Raw genomic sequence first — 25,095 nt, forward strand, 5'->3', positions numbered from 1 at the left:
TCCACCCTGCTAGCTAACTTTGGGAAAACAGACAGTCTTCCTTTTGTTTTTAGGAGTTTGGGAGCTGATCCACCTTAAAATGAACAGGCAGCAAGTCTGGCCAATAACCATGGAGGACACCAACCAACACTTTACTCTTTTGCTAGTCTGGAGGAAGAAAATAATGGTATTTAGAGGAGAGAGAAGATATATAAGTGATGGAACAGTTGGTTATACATTATAGATTGTAATAAATGAAAATATCGAGTGCATTTTAAGTGATTAATGTATGAAAACTGCCTTCACCTACTGTGCATTAATCAAGAAAAAATGCACACTTTCCATAGCAGTTAATGTTGCAGGCCCATTATTCAGCTCTGATAATGTGCATAATAATGTTCGGTATGACAATGAGTTGGGGTAGCTGAGAATTTAGGATGGTTGCAAGTTTGGTGTAGTATTTGGATTAGCATCTTAGCCCATGCCTTGTCAGGTTTGTTGGTACACAAGTTATTTATATATGTACATGTGTGTGTACACATACACATGTATGTATATATATTTTAAAACTAGCCAAAAATATCTAGCCATAGCCACTTTTTTTTTTTTTGCTCTTGCTTTTTTTTTTTTAATCAATGACCAAGGTACCTGCTTAAACAAATACTACCAGCACTCATTAGTCAGGATGGTTACATGTGAAAGAAATGATGCCAGATAGTAACAAATCCAAGAGAAGTTTATTATGAAAATGGCACCTGCGGATGAAAAAATTAAGTTACATAAAGACAACCATGTATGTGACATGTATGAGGATCTACAAAAGTATAAAAAGAACCCTGTTGTAAATGAAGTATGTACATTTCTGATTTGCAGCATTATCAATGGTCAATGAAAAAAAATGTCTCAAAATAAGCCAGGCACTCAAGAAGTTAGATTCGGTTAGCTTAACACAAAATAAATGTACCATAGCTGTCGCTTTTTAACATTTTAATTTTTTTTTTTATGTTGTAGAGTTGGTAACACCGCTAAGATTTATACGAACAGAATATCCCTTTCCCCATTATTCAGCTACTTGGCACCAGTCTCCTCATAAAAGATTTCATATATTTGTACAAGAAATAGTTAAAAACACAGACACAGTCTTCACAGGTAATGAAGGTTTTTTTTTTTTCATTTTGTAATTTTAAACACTATGGATTTAGACAGCAGCTGTGATTATCTGTTAGTTTAAATCACCAGAAATCATTTTGACACAACACAGAAACATTTATAAAAAAAAAACAACAAAAAACAAAAACAAAACAACAGCTGTCTAGCTGTTCTTTGTAGCTGATAGGTGCATTCCTTTGATTGTTCAATAGCTAGAGTAGAGCTTCCAAAATTAAACTTGAAATTTCTCAATCAGCTTTCTTGGCTTTTTAAACCTACTTTAATCCTTCAAATATAACCTTTATAAGCTCATCACCAAAATTTGTGGCATCCAATTCTTTTTTTTTATTTTTTATTTTTTGCTATTATTCCACCATGGGTTAGGCCCAATGCCTCAAATTCAAAGCTACAAGAGGAATCGGCTTAACCCAGTAACACTTAAAGGACAGCTGAGTTACTAGATTAGCATTGCACACATAAGCAAATATACATGACAATCCTAAACTCAGTTTTCCCCCCCTTTAAAAAAAATTAACAGTGTTGGTTGACCTTTTGAAAGAATATTCTACCTCACTGGTAATTATTCTATATATTGCTCCATAGGCCAAGCTGGGAGAAAACCAAAGAAAAGCACCCTCTGCTTACATTTAGAGCACAAGGGACTCTGGGAATGTTAACAACTGAGGCGATATGGCATCAATTTGTTTAATATATCTGAGCATCACTCTTCAGTGCATTGCATGGCACACTTGAAGAGTAAGTCATACCCAGAATTCCACTGTGGGAAAAAAATGGCTCCATTAACCTTGAGCTAGTTAAGAGTCTTTTTATCTCTGAGAATGAAAAGGGGGTGGGGAGGTTTGGAGGAAGGAAGGAGGGAGAGAAAAGGGGAGTCGAAAGAGGAGGAGAAAGAAAGGAGCAGTGGGAGAATATACAACAACAAAGCAACGGCAGAAATTAAAGAAGGCATACAGACAGTGGAAGCAGCATACGGTGACGTCACAGAGGAAGGCCACCACACAAAAAACCACTAACCCCCAAGAATCACTGGTTCACTAGGACTGCAGGAATGGGACTTTACCACTCCGGACTAGAGATAAAGCACAGAGAAGACAAAGGACAAAACAACTACATTAGCTTAGTATATACTGCATATAGTAACACATATTGAAACTTCAATGGGACTGACAGCCGACACGTACACATTGTACACATTACAGTTCTCACACCTGTTATTAGATGCCTTAACAAACAGCTGCCAAAGATGGAGTGGAAGAAGAATTTATACTTGACAGTCATTTGGAGTGTTTGACACTACACCGTGATTTCTGGCAACAAAGACAAAATAGGAGATTTCTTTTCTTTTACTTAATGTGCAGTTTTCAGTTGTAGTTATCTATTTGAAGCTTATTAACCCATTCTTTAGTTTTTAAAACATATTGGTTTCGACACTAAAAAGAAGAGAACCAAAAAAAAAATCTGTAAAACCAAATCAACCCCCCCAAATAGAACCTTCCCTCTATAGCAACAAATGAAAAAAATGTTAAATATTTTTCTTCCTTTTTTACTCCAAAGTGTTATCTGAAGTTGTAAAATTAGCCTCAGTTAGACTGAGAAAAAAAAGGAAAATAGAACAACGGAACACAGTATGCACCTAAAACTGCTCCTCAAGTCAGTTTAATTGAGTTTTCTGAAAGCGCTTTTTAAAAAAGGCTTTACTGACCCATTAAATTTAATGTGAGGCTATGTTTGTTAGTTGGGAGGTAAAAATTTTAAGTCCTGCAGCAAATGTTAATGAGGGCTTTGTCTTAACTAACCAAGGAGACTGCAGCAACTGACTACAGACCAGGACAGAACACATGCCTTTCCAAAACCCAGCCCACTGAGCTGCATTTTGTATGAAGACGTTACAGATTAATAAATGATAGCACCATGGTTTTAGAAATTAAGTTAATGTTTCAGTAATTAACATTTAGTCCAACTTTTTTTTAAACATTCTAGTCACAGGCCAGAAATTAAGTTTTTAAGAACCCAAATTATTTTGTATGTGCAAGTAAGAAAATCTTAACCATAAAAAGAGAATTAAATTCTGCATAAAATTCTAAAATACTATCCCCTATTTTTAAAGGAATTAGGAACAAAAACCCCATTTCATTTGACTTAGTCAAACAGGGCACATTGTTTATGCTTGTCTCTTTCAATCTTGATCACATCAAGATCTTGACTAAGGAAAAAACCAATGGTTGTCACTTTTTAAAATCTCTTTACCACAACACTGAGTATTCTATGGCAGAGGCATTCTCACATTAAAGGCATCTCAATGAAGATGCAAAGGAAAAAAAAATAAAACAACACACACACACATCTCAGAAGAAGACAAAAATGGCAGGCAACTGGTACTCTGACCCTCAGGAGGCAAAAAAAATTAAAATTAAAAAAAATTTACATTAAAGAATGTCAAGTTAACGAGAAAGGGTATGGAATGGGGGAACCCATCGTGTTTGAGAGAATAAGCTGACCTGCTGAAATTCAAAGTGCTAGAATTAAGGGTCTAAATGAAAACATAGTCTATGCCTCGAGAGTGTAACACTGGAAACACAGTAATGTGGTCATGTCTCAATCCTCTTTCCTCTCCAGAGTCTGTGTAGTGTGAATACCATTGCTGTACACAGGAAATGGAAGAGTGGAAAAAAGTCCCTCGGCCGTGGTGAACACGTTCCCTGCCGGCATTTGGGTCAGGCTGGCCCCGCTCACTGCACTCCCGAAGGGTCCCGACATATTGAGTCGGTGGACGTGGTGGTAGAGCATCTCCATCGGTGTTTTGGGATCCAGCCCGAAGCCGGGGCTGTTGACGTCGACAAAGTTCACCGCGTGGGTGTTGGGGAGCAGGTTGCCTTGCATGGCTAAAGTAACCTCGGCGGGCGCGTAGCGGATCGTGCCAGTGGTGTAGACCCTCTGGGCGGCCGTGCTGGTGGCGGAGAGGGTGCCCGTGACCCTGTGGACCAGAGGCAGCACCACGTTGCCCGCCTGCAGCCTCTGCAGGGCCTCCAGGTCCCCAGTGTACAACAAAGAGTTGGAAGACGTGCTGGGACCGCCCCCGCCGCCCCCGCTGCCCCCGACGCCTCCCCCGCCGCCGCCCCCGCCGGGGTGCTTGTCCCGGGGGGACGCGGACAGCGGGGGCGACAGGGGGTCGGAGGAGACGGGGGCCAAGGCCGAGTTGGATGAGGTGCTGAACTGAGATTTGCGGCTGGCAGTGTTCTCGGTCCCCGGCGGGGTGAGGACAGAGTCTGGAATGGACACGTGTAAACTACTGCTGGCTTGGGGGGAGGGGAAGTGCTCGGAGTTGGGGGGCTTGGTCATACTGTAGGGCGATTCGTTCCTTGAGATTTCCCGGTTGGGCGGGTAATTCCAAATACTGCTATCGTTATCAAAATTGATAGGTTCTGAGATCTCAGTTTTGATTTTGAGCACTGAGGCACTGTTTGGTGACGAGAGCAGCTGCGGCGGGTCCACCAGCGCGCCGTCCAGCCCGTTGGGGCTCGAGGTGCTGGACAGCCGGCGGCGGCTCAGGCTGCCTCCCTTCTGCTTTTTCCTCCTCTTCTTGCGTTTCTGGTGCTTGCTGGATGACTGGGCGCTCGCCTCGCCCGCGCTGTCAGAGTCCTTGGCGCTGTCCGAAGTCAGCGACTCGCAGTTCTGCAGTCGCAGGTCCGTCTCGCTCTCTACGTAGCGCTCCACCTTGATCTGCATGGAGCCCAGCGTGCCGAAGCTGTCTTCGGTGGCCTTCTGGGTCTCAAAGTCCGAGTTCTCGAAGCTGTCGTCGCTGTCCCGGCTGTCCTGATTGCTGGAACTGTTGCCGTCGTCGTTACAGTTCATTTCGTTGTCCGACTGGTGGCCGGACTTCTTCCGGTCGGACTCTGGGTCCTCGCTGTTCTCGGATTGGTTCCCCTTCTCGTCGGACTTGGAGTTTTCGTTGTCCTCTGCGGAGGGGGTGGGAGGGGAGGAGAGGGGAAAAGAGCAGAATGAAAACGTCAAAAGGAGCCAGAATTACCCATTTAATAAGGAGCCCCGAGTGCAAAACAAAAACAAACCAAAAGCCCCCCCCCTCATTTTGAGGGGGTACCCTGGCCAGCTCTCTGGGAGCCTACTTAGAAGGAGGTGGGAGGGACCAGATTACTAGTATTATCTCCACTTCATTTCTAGTCTCAAAAAATTATGGGTTTAGGAGACACTCCTGGCAGAAGGCAGCCCTAGTGTATTAGAAATGACATTAGATGGGGGAGGGGGTATCAAGTCTTGGCTCTGTGTTCCTGGGGTCAAGTCACTTAACCCCATCAGGCCCTCAGTCTCTGCTACTTACCCGCTGTGTCACTTAGGGCAAATCCCTTGACCTAATGGCCTCAGTCACCTTATCTGTAAAATGAAGTTGGACTACATGACCTATGGGGTCTCTTTCTCATTTTAAATCTGAAAGATTTAAGGCTTGGGGGTTTTGTCACAACCTCTGGCTGTGGAAAACCCTCTTTTGCTATTAATGAACCAGGGCAGATTTGGGTTGGGATCCTAAGCTCAAATGGCTTTATTCCTCATTTTTAAAGGTTTCTGCTTATTTATTGAATTCAGCTCATATTTATCATCAAAACGATTCATAACCTTTCACAGGAAAAAGTGGTTCCCAGAAAGAAGTCTTGCTCTTCTTATGAATCAATTAGGCAACCAGCAAACATTTACTAAGCACCTACTGTATGTGGTAGGGCACTTCACTAGGCTTTCTCAAATCATTTAGTTGCACTGTGAACAGGCACTAGAAATAAGGACGGAAATATCATCAGTGTTCTGTAGATTCTTTGTCTCTCTCTTCTCTCTGATGGGAATAATATTGTGAAATACAAAGTTTCATTTAGAGTTCTAAGGCTTGTTGCTGCCTCTAAAGGCCTTTGCTACATGCTCTATTGGTCAGCAGCCCAGTGGGGAAGGGAGTGGCGTGGATTGTTAGAGTCGTCTTTTCATTAAGAAGTTCTGAAAACAGAGTAGTGGACAATCAGTCCCAGAGAGGAAAACATTAGGACAAGAAGGAGGACAAGGGGAAAAAAGCAGGAAAAGGGCAACTGTTTCAGGAAAGATTCCATTCATGAGTGCCTTTAAAGTTTAAAATGGTAGCGCCAGGTGTTATCAGTCAGTCAATAAATATTTATTAAGCACCTACTGTGTGCTAGCCACCTTGTTAAGCACTGGGACCAAACAGGAAGATGGGGTTCAGAGGTATATGGGGTTGAGAGAAAGCCTATTCACCTCATTCGGTGTTCTTTATGCTTATTTGTTTTTTTTTCATACTTGCTAATGAAAAACTCACCTTGCCTGGATAGTCTACAGAGCTCTTCAAGAGATATGGGAATCTCAGAACTAAGTTAGTATCCTCCCCTAAAATCTTGCTTTGCTGCCTCATCTTGGCATGGATCATAGAATCAGAATTCTAACGCTGAAAGGGACCACAGGGGTCTTCTAATTCAGTCCTCTCGTTGTACAGATAAGGAAACTGAGGCTAAGAAAAGTAAAGTGAGTTGCCTTAAAATCACACAGTTAGCAAGTGACGAGTCAGGATTTGGAGTCAGATGTTGTGAATCCAAGTTCAGTGACCTTTCAACTGTGCCAGGCCTCCTTGCCCTCACTTTCCTACTCCAAATATAGACCATAATGGTTTGCTTCTCTCCCTTTTTAGATATTTTACTATTTAGTGTTTAAGATATAATTTATATTCATTATATGAAAGTCCTGGTTTCTCAAAAAAAATACCCTAATCAAAACCTGAAGCTCTCCAATAAAAACATACAATATATTATCTAATTGTACAAATGGAAGTACTATGATTTCATCAGCATAGGGAACTCTTGTCTTGGGAGTTCCTGCCACCAGTGCAGATCACAACCCTTCAATGATTTAATAGTGTGACATAAAGAGGTTGTGACCTGTCCAACGTCACACAGCTAGGAAGTATGATAGGCAGAATTTGAACACAAGCCTTTTTGTTTCCAAGCCCAGTACTTGACCATGCTCTACATTATCGAATTAATACTTTATTAATAAACCTAGTGCTAACCTTGTCTTTATTGACTACAGTCTAAACCACCATCAGATCTTTTAAGTTCCCTTTGAGATCTCAATGATTCTGCTCATTGAAACTTTGAAGTAAAGGGAACTTTTTTTTTAGTGGTGTTGGGGGAAGCAATTCTGACCCACATGCACTCATTTTTATAAATACACAAATGGGAGGTCAGCAGTTTATTCAGGTATAAAAATTGTCTGAAAGTGCAACAGGAATAACAACAAAAAGGACTGAAGTTGGGACTAGGGAAGGGGGTTTTCTTGGTCTTCCCGGATGTCTGGTTCTATATGTGTATGTGTATCTGCGTGTATGCATATAAGTATGTGCATATGCACATATATATCTACATATACATATATGTGTGCCTATACATATATCCACACATCCACAGGGCACCTTTGTGTGTATCTATGTATGTATGCATGTATATGAATTTGTCTTCTTGGTCACAGCTAACATTTTCCTTTAACATTTAAAAAAAAAAACTCAGTTCTACACAACAGCGTGATTTTATGGTGTTTTTGAAAGGTCCAAGACTGGCCTCCCATCCACTCACAGGGCCTGCTTGGCAGGAAGTTAGCTCTTATGTCCAGAGCCAAGAACCAAAGTGTCTGGATGGCTGCCCATTGTGATATATTTTTTAAAATGTATTTTTAAAAAAGATGAGTTTATAGACATCTCAGAATTGCTCATTGTGAAAGACAGTATCCATTTTTTCCAGAATGGGATTTCTCAAGAACTAACCTAACAAATGAACTGGTACCTTCTACATGAGGCCTTTCCTGACTCCTCTTGTTGAAAGTGTCTTCCTCTCCCTTTAAAAAAAATGCCCTATGTTGATTTTGTATAGACATTTTATGATTTCCTTGAGCACAGGTACTGTTTCATTTCTGGCCAATCAGCACAGTGCACTGCTTAAATGCTTGTTGACTGATTGACTGAACAAAGCCAATCATGCCTGAATTTCTCTTTAAATTACTTCTTTGTTCTGGTATATAGGGAATTAATTGTATGGACCTTATATGTTTGACTTTTACTATTATTACTGCTGCTTCTTATTTTCTACTGCTTTAGTTGTAAATTACTCTAATAGAAATTACTTTCTAATAGAAAGAAAGGGTTAAGTCTATGCCCTTGTTGCCTAGCAAAGTGCCTGGTATGTTGCAGGTGCTTAACAAATATTTGTTGATTGACTCAAGGATCACTTTCACATTGTCTCACTTTATCTTCCCAACAAATGGTGAAATGGGCAGAACAGGCACGATTATTTCCATATCTGGTTTCATGGGTTGTAACCGTCTTTAACTTATAGGAGAACAAGAACAAGAGAGAGTTGCAATGAAGGGAAGGGAGATGTGGAGATGGATTATTAGAGGAATCATTCACAATGATAAGCTCACTGATCCATTCTGGTATTATGAATGTCTTGTTATTGCAAAAGATCTGTGGGCTTCAACGGGTGGGCACATGTATCAATCAATCAATCAAGTACAAGGTGTTGGGTCTACTGAGACAAAAATGGAGCAGGTCCTACCTTCAAGGAAGTCATTAGGAACTAAGGAGGGGCCTAGGAGGTCCAGCAACATCTCATGAAGGTGAAATGAACTGAATTTTGAAGAGGACTAAGGCTTCACAGAAGTAGAAATGAGGAAGGAGTCCATTGACAGAGTGAAAGAGAGTATTGGATAACAAGGCTGGAAGGGAAGGTTGGAGTGAGGCTTTATTTTGAACCCTCTATGTTTTTTGGCTGCAAATGCCAAGCTAATGAGTTAGTACTTATTTCTTGAAGTAATAGGGAGTCATTGGAATTGATTGAGCTGGGGTAAGACTTCTGTTTAGGAAGATCATTTTGGTGCCTGTGTGGAGGATAGACTGGAAAGGGGACAGACTTGAGGCAGGGAGATCAAATAAGAGGCTAGAAAGTCTGAATTAGGCCCAATCACCCTAAATTGCCATGTCTCTTCTTATTGTCCCTTAATGGTGAGGGAAGAGATAGCATTGGTGAATGCCATTTCAGAAAAAAAAGGTACCCCAAGAGAAAGGTGGCACAATGGATAGAAGACCTGGTTTGGAGTGAGTGAAATCTGGCCTCAGCTACTTACTAGTGACCGTGGAAAAGTCATTTAACCTCTGTTTACCTTAGTTTCCTCCTCCGTTAAATGGGGATAATAGTAGTAGCACCTACCTCAGGGTTGTTGTGAAAATCAAATGAGATAAGTATAAAGCACTATAGCACAGAGTAAATGCTATATCAATGTTAGCTACTATTATTAGATGTTTTAGGAGATCTAGAACCCTCTAGAACAATGGGGGAAACTTCTATCCTATGGTGATGACAATAATATTAAGAAAGAGTATATATACATATATGTATGTAGATGTATGTATATATGTATATACACATATGCACATATACATGACAGTTTTGCATATTTGTAAAATAGGCAAATATGTAAATGATCATATACTATGTATAGTATATAAATTATATACTATATTTGTGTATTATTATATAACCTATAATATTTAGTAATATGTAATTAGTATTATATTTCTCATATAATGACAATTCTATATAAACTATAATTCATATAAATATTCACACATACACATACATATATTTTTCAGATTGAGAGGATAGGAATTAGGCTTCTGTAGCTCCTCCCATGTCTTTAGGAAAGGAAGCTGTCTGCAGATATTTCCATTACAGAGACTCCGGAGTGACATATTTAGACATCTATCTCTTTATCAGGGTGGAGGAAAAGCAAAGAAATTTGGGAATGACATTGTTATAACTATCAAACAAAAATTTTCTAACTCTATCAAAGCCCTTCTTTGAATTAGCCTGGTCTGAATTTTAATAGCAGGGCCCTGCCCCCCACCCCACCCCCTTCTTGTTATAAACCTACTGCTCTATTAAAAATCCTCACATGGAACCCAGCACAACTAAATATAGTATTCATGGAAATGCCCATTCTAAGGGGACTAGTCCCACTGGACTGTGTGATCTCAGTGACTTAGGATGGGCTTGGGGAATCATCATTTGGTCTCTGGGATATTTTACCCTGTCAATGTGATCTCATGCTTTCCACCCAGAATTTATGGGTTTTCATAGCAAGGTGATACAATTCTATCTCATGTAGATTAGAATTTAGTGAGAAGGAATACTATCTTCTCCCTCCCTTCCCCACCAAATATTGCATTTAATTCAGCAGGGAGATATCACAGGGCCTATTCATTAAGAGCATAGGAATTAGTACTGGAAGGATCTGAGAGGCCATCTCATCCAATTCCATCAGTCACTAAGCATTTATTAAGCACATACCATATGCAAGGCACAGTCCTAAGCATCTGGGACACAAAGCAAAGGCGATGATAGTACCTGCCAGGGCAGCTAGGTGGTACAGTGGATAAAGAACTGGCCCTGGATTCAGGAAGACCTGAGTTCAAATCTGGCCTCTGACACTTAACAATTACTAGCTGTGTGACCCTGGGCAAGTCACTTAACCCTCATTGACCTGCAAAAAAAGATAGTGCCTGCCCTCAAGGAGCTCATAATCTAGTTTTATAGGTGAGGAAATTGATACCCAGGGAGGTTAAGTGACTTGTCTATAATGATTTAGACAAGTGTCAAAGGTAGGATTTGAATGGAAGGTGCTCTGACCCAAGAGTCAATGGGCTTTCTCTGATACCACAATGACAAGCACTGTCTTAACATTTATAGTAAAACCATGTGGATGTACAAGGTGGCTAGATTTGGGGTGGGGGGAACTGCAAGGATATGCTTCCCAAAAGGCATCTAGGTAACCGAATCTCTAAGATATTGGCATGGTCTTTGGAGTCATCAGGCAGGATTCAGGAGTTTGTAGCCTAGTAGGCATTTTTAGGACATTTGTATTTTATTATATCCAAGTGCCTGGAATTGGAAATGAGATGTTAAGAATCCACGATTTAATCTCACTAATGATGCATATCATGCCAGAGTTAGTAGAATACTTGCTCCATCAGGATGAATTGGAGTCTTATTGTTTTGGGGATTGAGGAGAAAACAAGGAATTACCTTATTTTTACTATGCTCCCAAAGAGCAATTCAGGACTTATTTACCGAAGAAAAAAGTACAATGGGAAAAGATGTATGAAGTTAAGCTATAAGTTACATTTCTATCTTTTAGCACAAGAAGCCCTCAGATACAATTAGATATTCCAACCTAAAGGTCTCATGCTACTTGTGAGTGTTGCTTATATGCTTTTGTGGGGATATTAATATTTTAGTAATTAAGCAAAGTACTGTATTCACTGAGGGTTAAAAGACCAGTTAGGGCTGCTTACAGGGGAGAGGAAGGAAAGGAAGAAGAATGGAGGGTTTATTCTCTATTCTAGGGGTTGCTAACACAGCACAGGAATTTAATGATTGGCAAATAATCATAAACCTGTTCACTTCCCCCTTTTTAGATGAGTTCTTCTGCCTCTGAACAATCTGCCCTATTATAAGAGTTTGGAAAGACAAGATTCAAAATCATGGAGTGAATGGACTTGGGTTCAAATCCAGATTTGGAAGTCTACAACCTGTGTGACTATAAGCAACCAAATAACAAAAATAACAATAGTAACCTGCATTTACATTAAATAATAATATAATAACTAATGTTTATATAGCATTTACTACATGCCAGGCGCTGTGCTAAGCACTTTACAATTATTATCTCATTAGATCCTCAGAACAAGCATGGAAAGTAGGTACTATTATTATCCCCATTTTACAGATGAGGAAACTATGACAAATAGAGGTTAAGTGACAGCTAGTAAGTGTCTGAGGATAGATTTGAACTTAGGTCTCCCTGACTCCAGGTCTAGTGCTCTATGCACTTAAGGTTTGAAAAGCATCTTATTTATACTAAACCTCATAATTCTTCTTGTAAGGTAGGTACTGTTGTTGTTGAATTGTTTTCAGTTGTGTCTGACTCTATGACCCCATTTGGGATTCTCTTGGCAAAGATACTGACGTGGTTTGCTATGTCCTTCTCCAGTTCATTTCACAAATGAAGAAACTGAGGCAAATAGGGTTAAGTGACTTGCCCAGGGTTACACAGCTAGTCAGTGTCTGAAGTCAGACTTGAACTCAGGTCTTCCTGACTCCAGGCCTGGCACCCTATCCACTGGCCACCTAGCTGCCCAATTCCCATGTTGGTTACTCCAAAAATGTATGCTGACCTAAGGGATTATTATTCCCATTTTATAGAAAACTGAGGCATAGAGAAGTTAATTAAGTAAAATGCTCATGGGCATTAACTCAGTGTCAGAGATAGGGTTGAAATCCAAGTCTACAGACTCCAAGGCTGACACTCTAGCCACTATTCCAAGGTCATCTGTAAAATGAGAGGGCTGGGGTTAGATGATCTTGAAGGTCCCTTCTAAATCTCAATCTATGATCCATTCTCTAGTGCCCAGAGGAGAAAAGGTGCAAGAAGAAGCTGGAATCTCTGCCTTACCTGAGTTGTCTTTTGAGTCTGATTCAGAATCAGAGGTCTCCGAGGACTCAGAGGTTTTCTCTGGCAGATGAGGGAGTTGTGCAATATCCATTGGAGTGTCCTTGTATTCTGGGTTGCTGTGGAAGAGGACATTTAGGGCTAAGTGCAAATAATCTAATGCTGCCCAGATGATGTTTTTGAACCTCCTCCTCCCTCCTTTTCTGCCCCGAGCATCTGAAGTGAAGCATTTTAATACAGAAATAAGGACACAAATTTGTAAAACCCTCTTCTCCGCTCGTCACAGCATTTTTGGACTGTTTAGTTTTGGGATGTGACCCATGTAGAAACAAGTAGAGAGCTAAAAGCTACATGAAAACCACTAGAAATCTTTTAATAATTAAGAAACTCTGGAGACCAGAGAGTAACACTGTGAGAACTACAGCTGGTCCTCCCAGTCAAGAATCCAAGGTAGGGAGGAGGCTGAGGACTATTTAAAAGCCATTCTTATGCATTTCAGTGTTTATTCCTCTGCTCAGACTCCTCCTGCTTCCACAGTCTAAGAGTCCTTGTCATGGACCATTGATGTTGCTGCTCACCTGTTCAGATGTCTAAAGCTATTTGAGGAAGGGGAAAAAAAATACCCCTACAACCTTAACAACCTAACTCTATGACAGATGCACAGGTGTACCTTGGGATGCATGCATTATGGCTACCAAACTGTCAACACACCCATTACAATCACATTTTCATCTGTTCATGTGGTGCACACCTGTGGCTTGTTAGCTGGAAACCTGATTGCACTGGGGAAAAGTCCCAGTGCAAAAGTAGGCCTGGCAGATCAGATCTGGCCCGATTTGCAGAGAGGGGAAAAAAGTAAAGTGCTTTCTTTTTAATCTTGTATTGAATCACTAAGCCGATCTTTCCCATCAAACAGGGGCTATTTGGTTAGTGTGAGTCACTTCCCTTTTAGGCAAATTTCAGGGCAGGCTTTACATGTTAGAGACTACAGCCACTAACTCATATTCATGTAGAGCTTTATTGTTTCCAAAGGCTTTCATGTTATTCTCACAACAATTCTACAAGATGGTCAGGGAAGAATAATATCCCCATTTTACAGAGGAGGAAACTCAAGTTCAGCTAAGTGGCCTGCCCAAGGTCACACAGCTAATGAATGAATGGTAGAACCAGAGCCTGAACTCAAGTCTTCTTTACAACCAGGCCTGTATCTTAGATTTCTCCTCTTATTCAACCTGTTCCCCTCAGTGGCTAGGAGAGCATATAAGGCCTCCTCAGTAAAAACTTATTGACGGATCAACAGTAGTGATTTCCAATTAATATACCTTCATTCCTTTAAGCTTAATTCATGTGCAAGTCAAGACATCACCCTCACAATGTCACTGGCCTTCTTCAAGAAGGAAGGAAGAACAACAATAAGTGTATCTACTGAATTCAAGACACTGTGATAGGCTGGTAAGATCAATGCAAAAATAAAAGAGAAAGGGTCCCTGATCAGAAGGACCTTATCATCCAGCCTTGCAAATATCCACAGGGGAAGGAGGGGGACCAGGGAATCAATCTGCCTATCAGTCATAGAGTATGATTTACTTTCCTCTTGACTTCTATCTTTTTAATAATTAACTGATATCATTAGGTGGAAGGTTGGATTAAATGACTTCTCAAGTCTCTCCATTCCTGGGGTTCTGTGAGTCAATAACTATTAGCTACCTTGAGAGAATAGGATTTTGTTTTGTTTGTTTGTTTTTTTTTGCGGGGCAATGGGGGTTAAGTGACTTGCCCAGGGTCACACAGCTAGTAAGTGTTAAGTGTCTGAGGCTGGATTTGAACTCGGGTACTCCTGAATCCAGGGCCAGTGCTCTATCCACTGTGCCATCTAGCTGCCCCCGAGAATAGGATTTTGATGGGGCGGGGGATAGATAGGGAGCTGTCTCGGTATTTCTCTATTTCTGTTCAATGTCCAGGCTATCGGGACTACTGACTATTCCTTGAACACATTTCATGCTTTCCTGCCTATTTGCCATTGCTCATGTCTCCCCAAGCTATACTGTAAGCTACAAGAGGGCAGGGACTGTTTTCACATTATCTTTCATATCCCTAGCATCTAGCACGGTTCCTGGTATACAGCAAGTACTTAATGAATGCTTGTGCTTGTGTGTGTTTGTTTAATCTCTCCTCTCTTTCCAATATACTGGTTTCTTTTGGAGCTCCCTGAAAATCAGGACTTTGCCTTACTTATCTTTTCATTCCTCTAAGCGGCTCCTGGCTATGCCTTCCTTATAAGTAGCAGACATTCAGTAAATATTCATTGAATTGAATTTTGCTAGGACTTGCAAGCACTATTGCCATAAGCTCTATTACTTTGAACAGTGTTAATTGGTGAACTATAGAGCCTGCCTGTGTATCCTTTGCTAAACCCCAGGCAACTTGGCTTGGTGCCACTGGCATCCCTTAGTTCTGATACCGTGGGGATTCCTGGGCCTGTGGCCACATGACTCCCAACCTCTTTTGCCACTGCTTTTAACCTTGTGGTTGTAACCCTGGAGTCAGAAAGCTGGGTCATGTTATATGTCTGTTGCCCAAACTATTTTCCTTCTCATTCCTATTGGTCTGGCAGGAGGGAAAAACCTGTGGAAATCAGAATGGGATTTCCCAATTAGTTTGCCAAGCCCCAGGCAAGATAATGTGAACTTTCCTCCTCTTTCTTCCTTACTTCTACTCATGCCTTTAGTCTTTAAAAAAAGGAAAATCAGGAGGCAGATTAAATAAGAGCGTTAAATGAGATTGTATATGTGTATATATGTACATATATACATGTACACATTATATATAGTGTTTTACAAACCTTAAAGCACTTATAAGTGCTACGCATTAAAATGATTATCATTACTACTACTGTGCTACTACTTCTACTATTACAAGTAGTAGCATAGTTGTATTAATTGTTAGTAGAGGGAGGGCAGGGTGTCAGAGACCTTGAAATTCACTTCATCGGGAAGGTGAAAGGAGAAAGGCCAGATAGAGGTTGGAAATAACAAATCTTTATGCATTAGGGCACAGTACTAGGTATTGTGGGGCAGGTAGAGATAATCTGGATCCTATACAGGCTCATTGTCTAAAGGGGGAGAAGACAGATTTGACAAGGTGTGCTCAGTGCTTGAGAAATGATCCAGCTAAAGACCAGGATTTTGAGCAGACTCAAAACCATAGAATAGGAGAATCAGTTAGAGCAAATTGGGGCGATGAGCCTAGAGAAGCAGGTGGTCCATGATAGCAATCTTTAGGTTTCTTAGTTTTAAGAGGTGACAGATAAGAGTACTGGGTTTAGAGTCAAGAAGACCTGGATTGGAATCCTGCCCCTGACACTTACTAGTTGTGTGACCCTGGGAAAATCCTATCACATTTCCTGGCTTGTTTTCTCATATGAAGAATGAGAGGGTTGGACTGAATGATCTCTGAGGTCTCTTCCAACTCCAAAACTATGTGACTCTAAGTTTTTCAAAATTTGTCATATGGAAAAAGGACTGGGTTTATTTTACTTGGCCTTAGAAGAAAGAAGCTAAAAACAAAGGAGGGAAGTTGTAGAGAGGCAGATTTTGATTCAGCACAAGGAAGAATTTTCTAAAAATCAGACTCATTCAAAAGCTACAATGGGTGACTGGCTGCCTTAGGAATAAGTGAATTCACTAGTGCTCTAGGAAGACACACTTCCAGCATGACATCCGCCTGTCAGGGTGGTGTAGAGGGGATCGCTACTGAGATACAGATGAGACTAAATGTCCTCTGAGGTTCCTGGAATTTTTAAGGTTCTAGGACTTTATCCTCAGAATAAGATCCCAGTAGGGAAAAATTCCTTGGAAGGGTACAATGAGGTAGTAGTAGTCTGGCTATCAAGAGTTATATAAAAACCAATTCAATAGGCTAGTTACTTCAGTTGTAGAAACTGGTAGATGTGTAGACCACATCTTCTGGTCTCTGATGCATCCCTTACATATTTGTAATAAACATCAGCAGTTTAGTAAAAATTTATTTTGTTTCAAGTAGTTTCTTATTTTTGCACATGAAACTGAAAATATATTATGTACAACTTGCTATTCCATTTACATATAATATCTATATAATAAATTTTTCTTATTTTTCTCCTTTTTCCCTTTCCTGCACTCTAATATATGTATATATATGTGCATGTGTGTGTATATATAATATATATATATAATCATTCTATACATCTAATTATCAGTTTTTTTCTCTGGATGCAGATAGCATCTTTCTTCATATGTCCTTTGTAGTTAATTTGGGTATTTATAATAGTAAAAATGACTTATTTGGTCAAAGTAAATTAAACATATGAAAGCCTTTTTAAAAAAAAACAGTATCATAGGAATATAGATTTAGAACCGGGAGGGTCATGAAGTCCAACAACCTCATTTCAGAAACCTCAGTAAATTGCCCAACTTGTAAATTGTAAATTACACAACTCCTAAATATTTGATGCAGAATTTGAATTCAAGTCCAGAATTCAACTCTAAGTCTTGCACTCTATTCGCTACATCAGGCAGGGTGCCTCTGAGCCTAGAGTGTTTTTTTGTCCTTCTGTCAACTTGAAATAGCATTATGTATAGTTATAGATTTTCAAACCCATAAAATTTTAGCTATTTCTGTTTAGAAGGTGAATGTTATGAGCTATCATAGTCTCTGTCCTATAAAAATGCATATAAACTGGAGATTTGTTGATATCCAAGGCCATTTGGTTATATCACAAAAATAGTGCAGTTCACACATACTAAAATGGGGAATAACCCTCTGCATTTGTCACACTCACAGCACTCTCTCCCTTTAGTGAAAGAGTTAAAATTTCCTTCTACGTGAAGGAAAAGAAGTCAAAAAAGCAAAAAAAAAAATCAAGATCTATGAGGATTCAGAAAGTAGTGCACATTAAGGTCTTCATAAAAGTAATAATCATTAGCGTCTGATTGATATGCTATTGGTAGAGAGCAAATTTTACCTTCGAATCAGAGCTACCTGAAAACAACTGCCAGGGTCAGTGAGCTGATGAGCTAGGATCCTTAGCTCCTTGGCTCCATTTGGCTGTCTTGAAGAAAAATGGGGCTCAGTACTCACTGTCTAGAGTATCAGCCAAAGGGCAACAACTTCCGTTCATAAGCTGTGTTGGAAGTTTCCCAATCAGACTATGAGCAGGCTTCATTCTGTGGCTGCAAGCCAAAGAAGCCCAAAGCAGAAGGACCATTTTAAGAGTAGGAATTAGGGGTGCATTTTAGATAGCTTCCCAGGAGCCTGGCTTGAATATCAGGTCATAGAGAATATTTTCTCCATGGTATTAAGGTATTCAGCATAGTTTCTGCTTGTCTGAATCCCAGGGGTGGGGTTGGAAAGAATTTTTATCGACTACTATTTGGCATTTGCATCTGATTTTGTGTGTGTGTGTGTGTGTGGTGCAATGGGGGTTAAGTGCCTTGCCCACAGTCATACAGCTATTACATGTCAAGTGTCTGAAGCTGGATTTGAACTCAGGTCCTCCTGAATCCAGGGCCAGTGCTTTATCCACTGAGCCATCTAGCTGCCCCAGTTTCCTTATTTGTAAAAGGAAGGGGTTGGGCCACATAGATAGCTTCTACAATCTCTTCTAGCTCTTGATGAGTGATTGTATGATTCTATCCTCAACCTACCTCTCCAGATGTATATTTCTAATAATTTGTAAGATATTTCCATCTCAATATCAACAAATTCAAAAGTGAACTCTGATCATTTTCCTCCTCCTGTTCCTGACCTATCTTCTAACACTTAGTAACTATGTGGTAGTAAACACATATTAAGTAACACTTAGTAACTCTGGGATCCCTCCCAGTTTTTAATCTATAATTCTTTTTTTTTTTTTTTTAGTGAGGCAGTTGGGGTTAAGTGACTTGCCCAGGGTCACACAGCTAGTAAGTGTTAAGTGTCTGAGGCCAGATTTGAACTCAGGTACTCCTGACTCCAGGGCCGGTGCTCTATCCACTGCACCACCTAGCTGCCCCATTAATCTATAACTCTATGAGACAATATAGGTGGAAAGGATTTTGATAAAAAGCCTTATACAAATGTTAAGGCAACATAGTTATTGACTTCTAGGAGTCCATAAAGGTTTATAAAATGTTTTCCTCATAACAATTTGCAGAAAAAAGATTCACCAAAATAAGAAAGTATCAAAAAAGTAATGAGAATTATTCTCCCCATTTTACAGATGAAGAAACAGTCTCAAAGTGACTTGCCCAAAGTCACACAACTAGACAGTGTTGGATTTGAGACTAAAATCTAAGCCTTTTTTTGTCTTTCTAATATAATGTCCCCAAACTCTTAAAGTAGTTTTATTACAGCTGCGGTTCTGCCTTTTTACTATAGAAGTCACGAAAATACTGCCTGCCAAAAATCTCAGATGCCCAGGAAAATAGGCACTGGCCCATGTGCCCAGGGTTCAAAGGAGTTTGGGCTCAATGAGGAATAATATAAAATGCTCTGTCTCTCTTCCCTATCCCCTTTTTGTCCACTTTCTGTGACAGTATTCACATGTGCTATATGGTTCTGTGTATGTTTTTTTTGTGGGGATGCTCAGAATGCAATTTGTTTCATGCAAACACCCCCTCTGTTAAGGGTGGGGAGGACAAACCCTGTTAAAGGTGCAACTTCTGATGGATTAGCCACAGTTTGGCAATTATGTTAGCAAGGTCGATCTGGAATAGCTTTTAGTTTCAGCTTGACTCTGTTGCATCCGCATAGGTCTTTAGGAATGAAGAACCCCTTCCCAGCACCAGGATTTCATATTCTTCAACACCAAGTACTGCCAAAAAGCCTGCGCCTGCATCTCATTAGCTACCAACCACAGGCTTATACATGTTTTACGGCCCCTTCACTCAGGTAACAGGGATAACAGTGGAAATGATGGAAAAGATTTGATGATATACCTAAGGAGATAATTGACCCAGATGATGTTCTTCTCATTTGCATTCTTGGCATTAATAGCTATGGTAGCACTAGACTGTATCCAAATATATCCTCCGTTCTTCTGCATCCAACGGTAGTACTTAGTCACACACTGACCCTTATTCAGCACTGAAAAGAAAACAGAAAGAACAAAAGGCATTGTGTATTAACATCACAACCCAATGACTTTCATCTCTGAAAACCCCCCAAGTACAGAGATGGAAGACACTGCACAAAGGCGAGAGGTGCCCCTCTGTATGCTTAATGTAGGATGCCATTAGTATGACAAATAAAATCAACAATTCACTGGAGCATCAGCTCAGGAGCTGTGGGTTACTACCATTTGTAGCAAGATTTTATTCCATTTTTGGCAGTTCTGGTGTGGGAGGGAGAATAAAAGGACTACAAATCTTTTTGGCTCAGAGAACACCTAATGCTGTGTGGACATTTTCAATGGGTTTGACGTCAAATTGTAAGAAAGGCAAATTTGTATGTGATTTATTCATAGCTCCTAGGTAGACCTCGTTGAGATTCTGGATATTTGAAAGGTTCAGGAATGTGCTTTCCTTTTCATTCTTTGATCATTTCTCCTCATTGCAAGCAATATCAACCAGTGAGCTTATACATCTGTTCCTTTTGATCTTGTCAAACAGAATTTATAGTTCCCAGATGAACTAAATCTCCATTGGTCAGTAGGGGGAAAGTCTGGTGAGACTTTGCTTAATACTGGAACAAAATAAATCCACCAAAGGAATCGGAAAGAAACTGTGGCCTAAGGGAGGCACAGAATTGACTTGGTTCAAGCCAAACAGAGTGACAGCTCTATACAGCCTCTGAAATATGGCCAAAAATGAAGGAACAAGTAAAAACAATCAGTAATGTGAAACGCCGGCCATTAAATACCCCACTGAAAGGGAGCTTTAAAAATGCAGATGTTAAAAATGATACTTTAACCAAAATGTTGCCAAGTTGAAATTGATTTGATTTGTATCTGGGCCCTCCTGAGCTAGTAAAAGGAGAATGAGCAGTAAATCATGCCCTGAAATAAAGTGCTATAGATTGGAATGCCTTAAAAGGATGCCTGGAATGTGCAAAACCTGGGTGTTATTACTCAAATACATATTCGCTTTGGCTGTGTTTTCTGCAAAGGCCACGAAGGCATCGGGCACTAGAGGGCAGTGTGCATTCATCTACGTCTCCTGCTTTTGGCATGTCCTTGTCTCCGTCTGCTAAAATGAAAAACCTCTAACTGCTGTAATAAATTTGGCTAAATTAGCTGCTAAATGGTTATCTCAAGTAATATGTATTTGCATTAATCATCTTGCTCTAAACCAGAACAAGCCAGAGTCCTAAAGACGTAGTAAATTCATATTGTCCATTTAATTACGGCTAATAAGTGCTTCATATACAATAGTTTCATGAAGTACATTTTGATTTTTGGGGGGGGGGGGTGGGGAAAAGAAAGAAGTCACTTTGGAGAAGAACAGTGTTCAGTGCTGTTAAAGTTCTTACCATAAAACCAGGAGCCACTTTTCATAGTTCCTAAGATAACCAAATGTCAGAGCCTCAGAAATATTGTGTTTCTATGTAAATGCACAGTGCCTGATCTCACACTCACACACATTCCTGTGAGCACATCTAGACTCCAACAACCATCTCTTGACACTGTGACTGTCACCAAAAAAAAAAAAAGAAAAGAAAAGAAAAAAAGGAAAAGAAAAAGGCCCAGTCCTAAAAAACCTTTCAAAAAGTGGTGAGTCTTCACATATTCTCTATTTGCTCATAGTTTTAGTGGCTCAAACCATTGCACTGCATTGCCATCATCTACTAGTCCGGGTGTACCGTGAGGATCCCTGTATTTCCTTTTCACATACTATTCAAAGTTTCTGACATTCTGCACGCATGGCTTCACAAGCTACGAAACTACATGGTTAAGCTGAAAGCAGGTAAAAAACTAACCACCGGCGATGCAGCTCTTCTTTCAAATCGTTGTTGCATGCAACATGACATGATTTTATTCAAATCCTCTGAACTCTGTTAACAGTTAATATTTAGAGAGATGGAAAATATGAGATGAGGGTCTTGTCCAAAGTTAGGTGATCCTACCCCCTATTTCCACAGAGCGATACCAGGCCCCCTAACTCCCCCCCTCCCCGAATCAATAGCTGATGCTGTTGTTCTATCTACTTAAGTTTGGAGTGATTTCAGGTGGCTGTGTTGTCCTTAGCTTTGGCTCAGAGACAAGGGAGCTGCTTTTTGGCGGCTTCAAAGACAGAAGAGATAGATGGAGGGTGAGCCCAGACCTGCACAGCTTGGAAATAAAGCACTGGTATTGTTCTACTGAAGGATGATGCCAAAAGAAGTCTATTGTGGCAGCTAGGCTAGATATTGTACTGGACTTGTGGTCAGGAAAGGCCAGATTTCGGATTCTGCCACAGACACTTATTTAGTTGTTGTGACTCTGGATAAGTCACTTAAGCTCCCTCAGCCTCCATTTTATCTGGAAAGTGCAGATCATGACAGCACCTGCCGCACAGAGTTATTGTGAGAATCAAATGAGAGTATATATGTATATGTGTGTGTGTGCCTATACACATCCACATACATGTAAAGTGCTTTGTGAATACATATATCTATACATACATGTAAAGGTATATGCATGTATGTGTACACATACACATATATATCTATCTACATAGACATATATATGCATACACTAGATGGCTTACTTGATAGAGCATTGGACCTGGAGTCTGTCTTCAGACAGTGACTAGCTGTGTGACCCTGGACAAGTCACTTCACTCTGTTTGCCTTAATCTACTGGAAAAGGAAATAGCAAACCACTCCAGGATCTTTGCCAAGAAGACCCCACAGACAGTACTGGTGAGCTATGGTCCATGAATTTATGAAGAGTTGGACACAACTGAACAACAACAACAACAACAACAACATAGAAACACATGGTACATAGTATTATTTAAATGTAATAGTAATAATTATTATAACTATAATAAATCATCATCATCATCATCATAACTGGTGTTATTTTCCTCCTTGAGCAAGTCACTTAATCTCTCTGAGTCTCAGTTCCCTCATCTGGAAAATGAGAGGGTTGGACTAGATGGCTTCTGAGGTCTCTTTCAGCTCTAAATCCATGATCCTGTCATGGAATACTCAAGTGTAAAAGGAAATTTAAAAGTTAGAAGAGAGGGGCAGCTAGGTGGTGCAGTGGATAGAACACTGGCCCTGGATTCAGGAGGACCTGAGTTCAAATCCAGCCTCAGACACTTAACACTTACTAGCTGTGTGACCCTGGGCAAGTCACTTAACCCCAATTGCCTCACCAAAAAAAAAAAAAAAGTTAGAAGAGAATTCAAAGAATCTATATAAAGGTTTTCTGCTTTCCTTTTCTTATAGTGCTAGACTATCAACTCCTTGAGGGCAGGAAGAATGTTTTATGTATTTTTATGTGTCCTTCTCCATGGAGAGAGCATCTTGATTTAAAATTTTAAAATCCTAAAAGCATTATGAGCAACTAGACAATGGTTCTTCTTTTCTCTATATATTTGCTTAATAGATTTTTGAATGGATGAATGAGCATTGTTAGCCTGCTCAGAAACCCTATATCCCCCTACCCAGAACTCATATGCAAATATAATGACAGAATAGCTAAAAGGAGGGGAGGATGAAGAGGAGACATTCAAAAAGTCAGTTATCATGTCTAAGGCAGATAGGTAGTGCAGTGGATAGAGCACAGGGCTTGGAGTCAGGAAGACTTCAGTTCACTCATTAGCAGTGTGACCTTGGGCAAGTCATTTAACCTCTGTCTTCCTCTGTTTCTTCATTTGTAAAATGAAGATAATCATAGCACTCACCTAACAGGGTTAGGTTGCAAGTGAGATTCCATTGGTAAGGAGCTTAGCACAATGCTTGGCACATGGTAGGTATTTAATAAATACTGGTTCCCTTCCCCTTTCCCTTAACTCATCTTGTCAACATTAACAATTTCTCCCAGAGAGGCCACTGGCACTCTGCACATACTGAGCAGAACACAGTTTTAGGAAAGTTTGCATTAGTTCATTAACAGCCCATTAGCACACGCCAGTACACTTCCAAGTCAGATTAGCCAACTGTCAACCACCCCAGAACAGACCAGAGTTGAAAGGAAAGGAGAGAAACGATAGTAGATTTGATTTGATAATGTAAGGGGCGGACATTGCCTAGATGAAAGGCCAGGTGACAAGGGGGAGTACACAGGTTGTGGTGGGATTAGATATGCTGCAATAGGGTCCTTATAACTCTTGATGGGAGCTGCTGAAAGAGAGGAGGGGGTCCCCTTGGGGAGGTGACTGCCTGAAGAAGACAAACTTTGCCTACTTCACAGTTTTGCCTGGGGCTGGCCCCGGAGGCCACCATACAAACAGAATCTTGAAAAGGTAAGAAGAATTTAAATGTTGCTGCTGGATTTTCAATCAGAGTCAGATTTATTTTGGCTATATTATAATGAGAATTTCCCTAAGATGACAATTTCCAGCCTGGAACATCAATGGGTTTCAATGGTCAGGGAGACCTGCTGACCCCAAGGCCAGTCAGTGACAGAACCCAAGTTCCCTCTGTACTACATAGGGCTAAAACCAAAGTCAAGAGGCTGAAGAAGGTCTGTTTACTTTACAATTAACCAAAGGGTTCCTGACTTTTTTTTTTTTTTTGCACAGCGGCCCAGAATGTAAACTCTTGACACTGGGATGAAGCTATTCCTTCTCCAAAAAAAAGAAAAAAAAATCACATTGGCAAATCAGCTGGATCACTCCAGCTGTGCCCTAGGCAGGATCTGACAGTTTTTCCTGAACTCATGCGGTCCTAATCAGCTCAAGAAGAAAAGCCACCTTGGTAACAGCTTGAAAGAGATTTTTAGTTTAAGTTATAAATGAGAGAACCTGGAAAAAAAACCCTCACAAAACTTTTTTCTATTCTCTTTAATCCAGGGGCTGTTGTTTTTTATTTTATTTTTTTAATTTTTTATTTCTGAGGCTTAGCTTCAGAGATCAGAAAGAAATGAAGAGAAAATGCATGACATTGAAAAAACCACACAAATCCCTCTTGGAAATAAATGATAGAATTAAGGAGTAAGAAAGTTCCTCCTGATTTAAGTCCTTTAAAAATAGTTTATTGTCTCTCAGAAGCAGAGAAGGGCTAATCAAATTAATGAGCCTAAGAATAAATTAAAAAGCATGTTGTTCCAACCTACAAAAAGAAGGCAAGAAGAGGAGGGGGAGGTAATATAGATGTTTAGTTAAAAATCATTTAGCGTCATGGACCACTTTTTCAGCCTTACTTCAATGATAGGGTCTAAGTGCTAATGATGAATGAATGCTGGCTAAATAGAAAACTGCATGTTATCATTTG

The 25,095-nt window shown here is 40.3% G+C and overlaps 1 protein-coding gene across 1 annotated transcript in view; it reads right to left on the minus strand.

Annotated features, from left to right (window-relative positions):
- Positions 1–697: 697 nt before the first annotated feature.
- The window catches only part of NPAS3 (neuronal PAS domain protein 3), a 1,138,615-nt gene continuing 1,114,217 nt past the window's right edge, over positions 698–25,095 (minus strand). The window contains 3 exon segments of the mRNA XM_043988462.1: positions 698–5,105; positions 12,718–12,833; positions 19,671–19,818. Coding sequence (XP_043844397.1) covers positions 3,745–5,105; positions 12,718–12,833; positions 19,671–19,818 — 1,625 coding nt within the window. The 3' untranslated portion in view covers positions 698–3,744.

The sequence above is a fragment of the Dromiciops gliroides genome, chromosome 2 (genome assembly GCF_019393635.1).
Source record: "Dromiciops gliroides isolate mDroGli1 chromosome 2, mDroGli1.pri, whole genome shotgun sequence".
Taxonomy (NCBI): domain Eukaryota; kingdom Metazoa; phylum Chordata; class Mammalia; order Microbiotheria; family Microbiotheriidae; genus Dromiciops; species Dromiciops gliroides.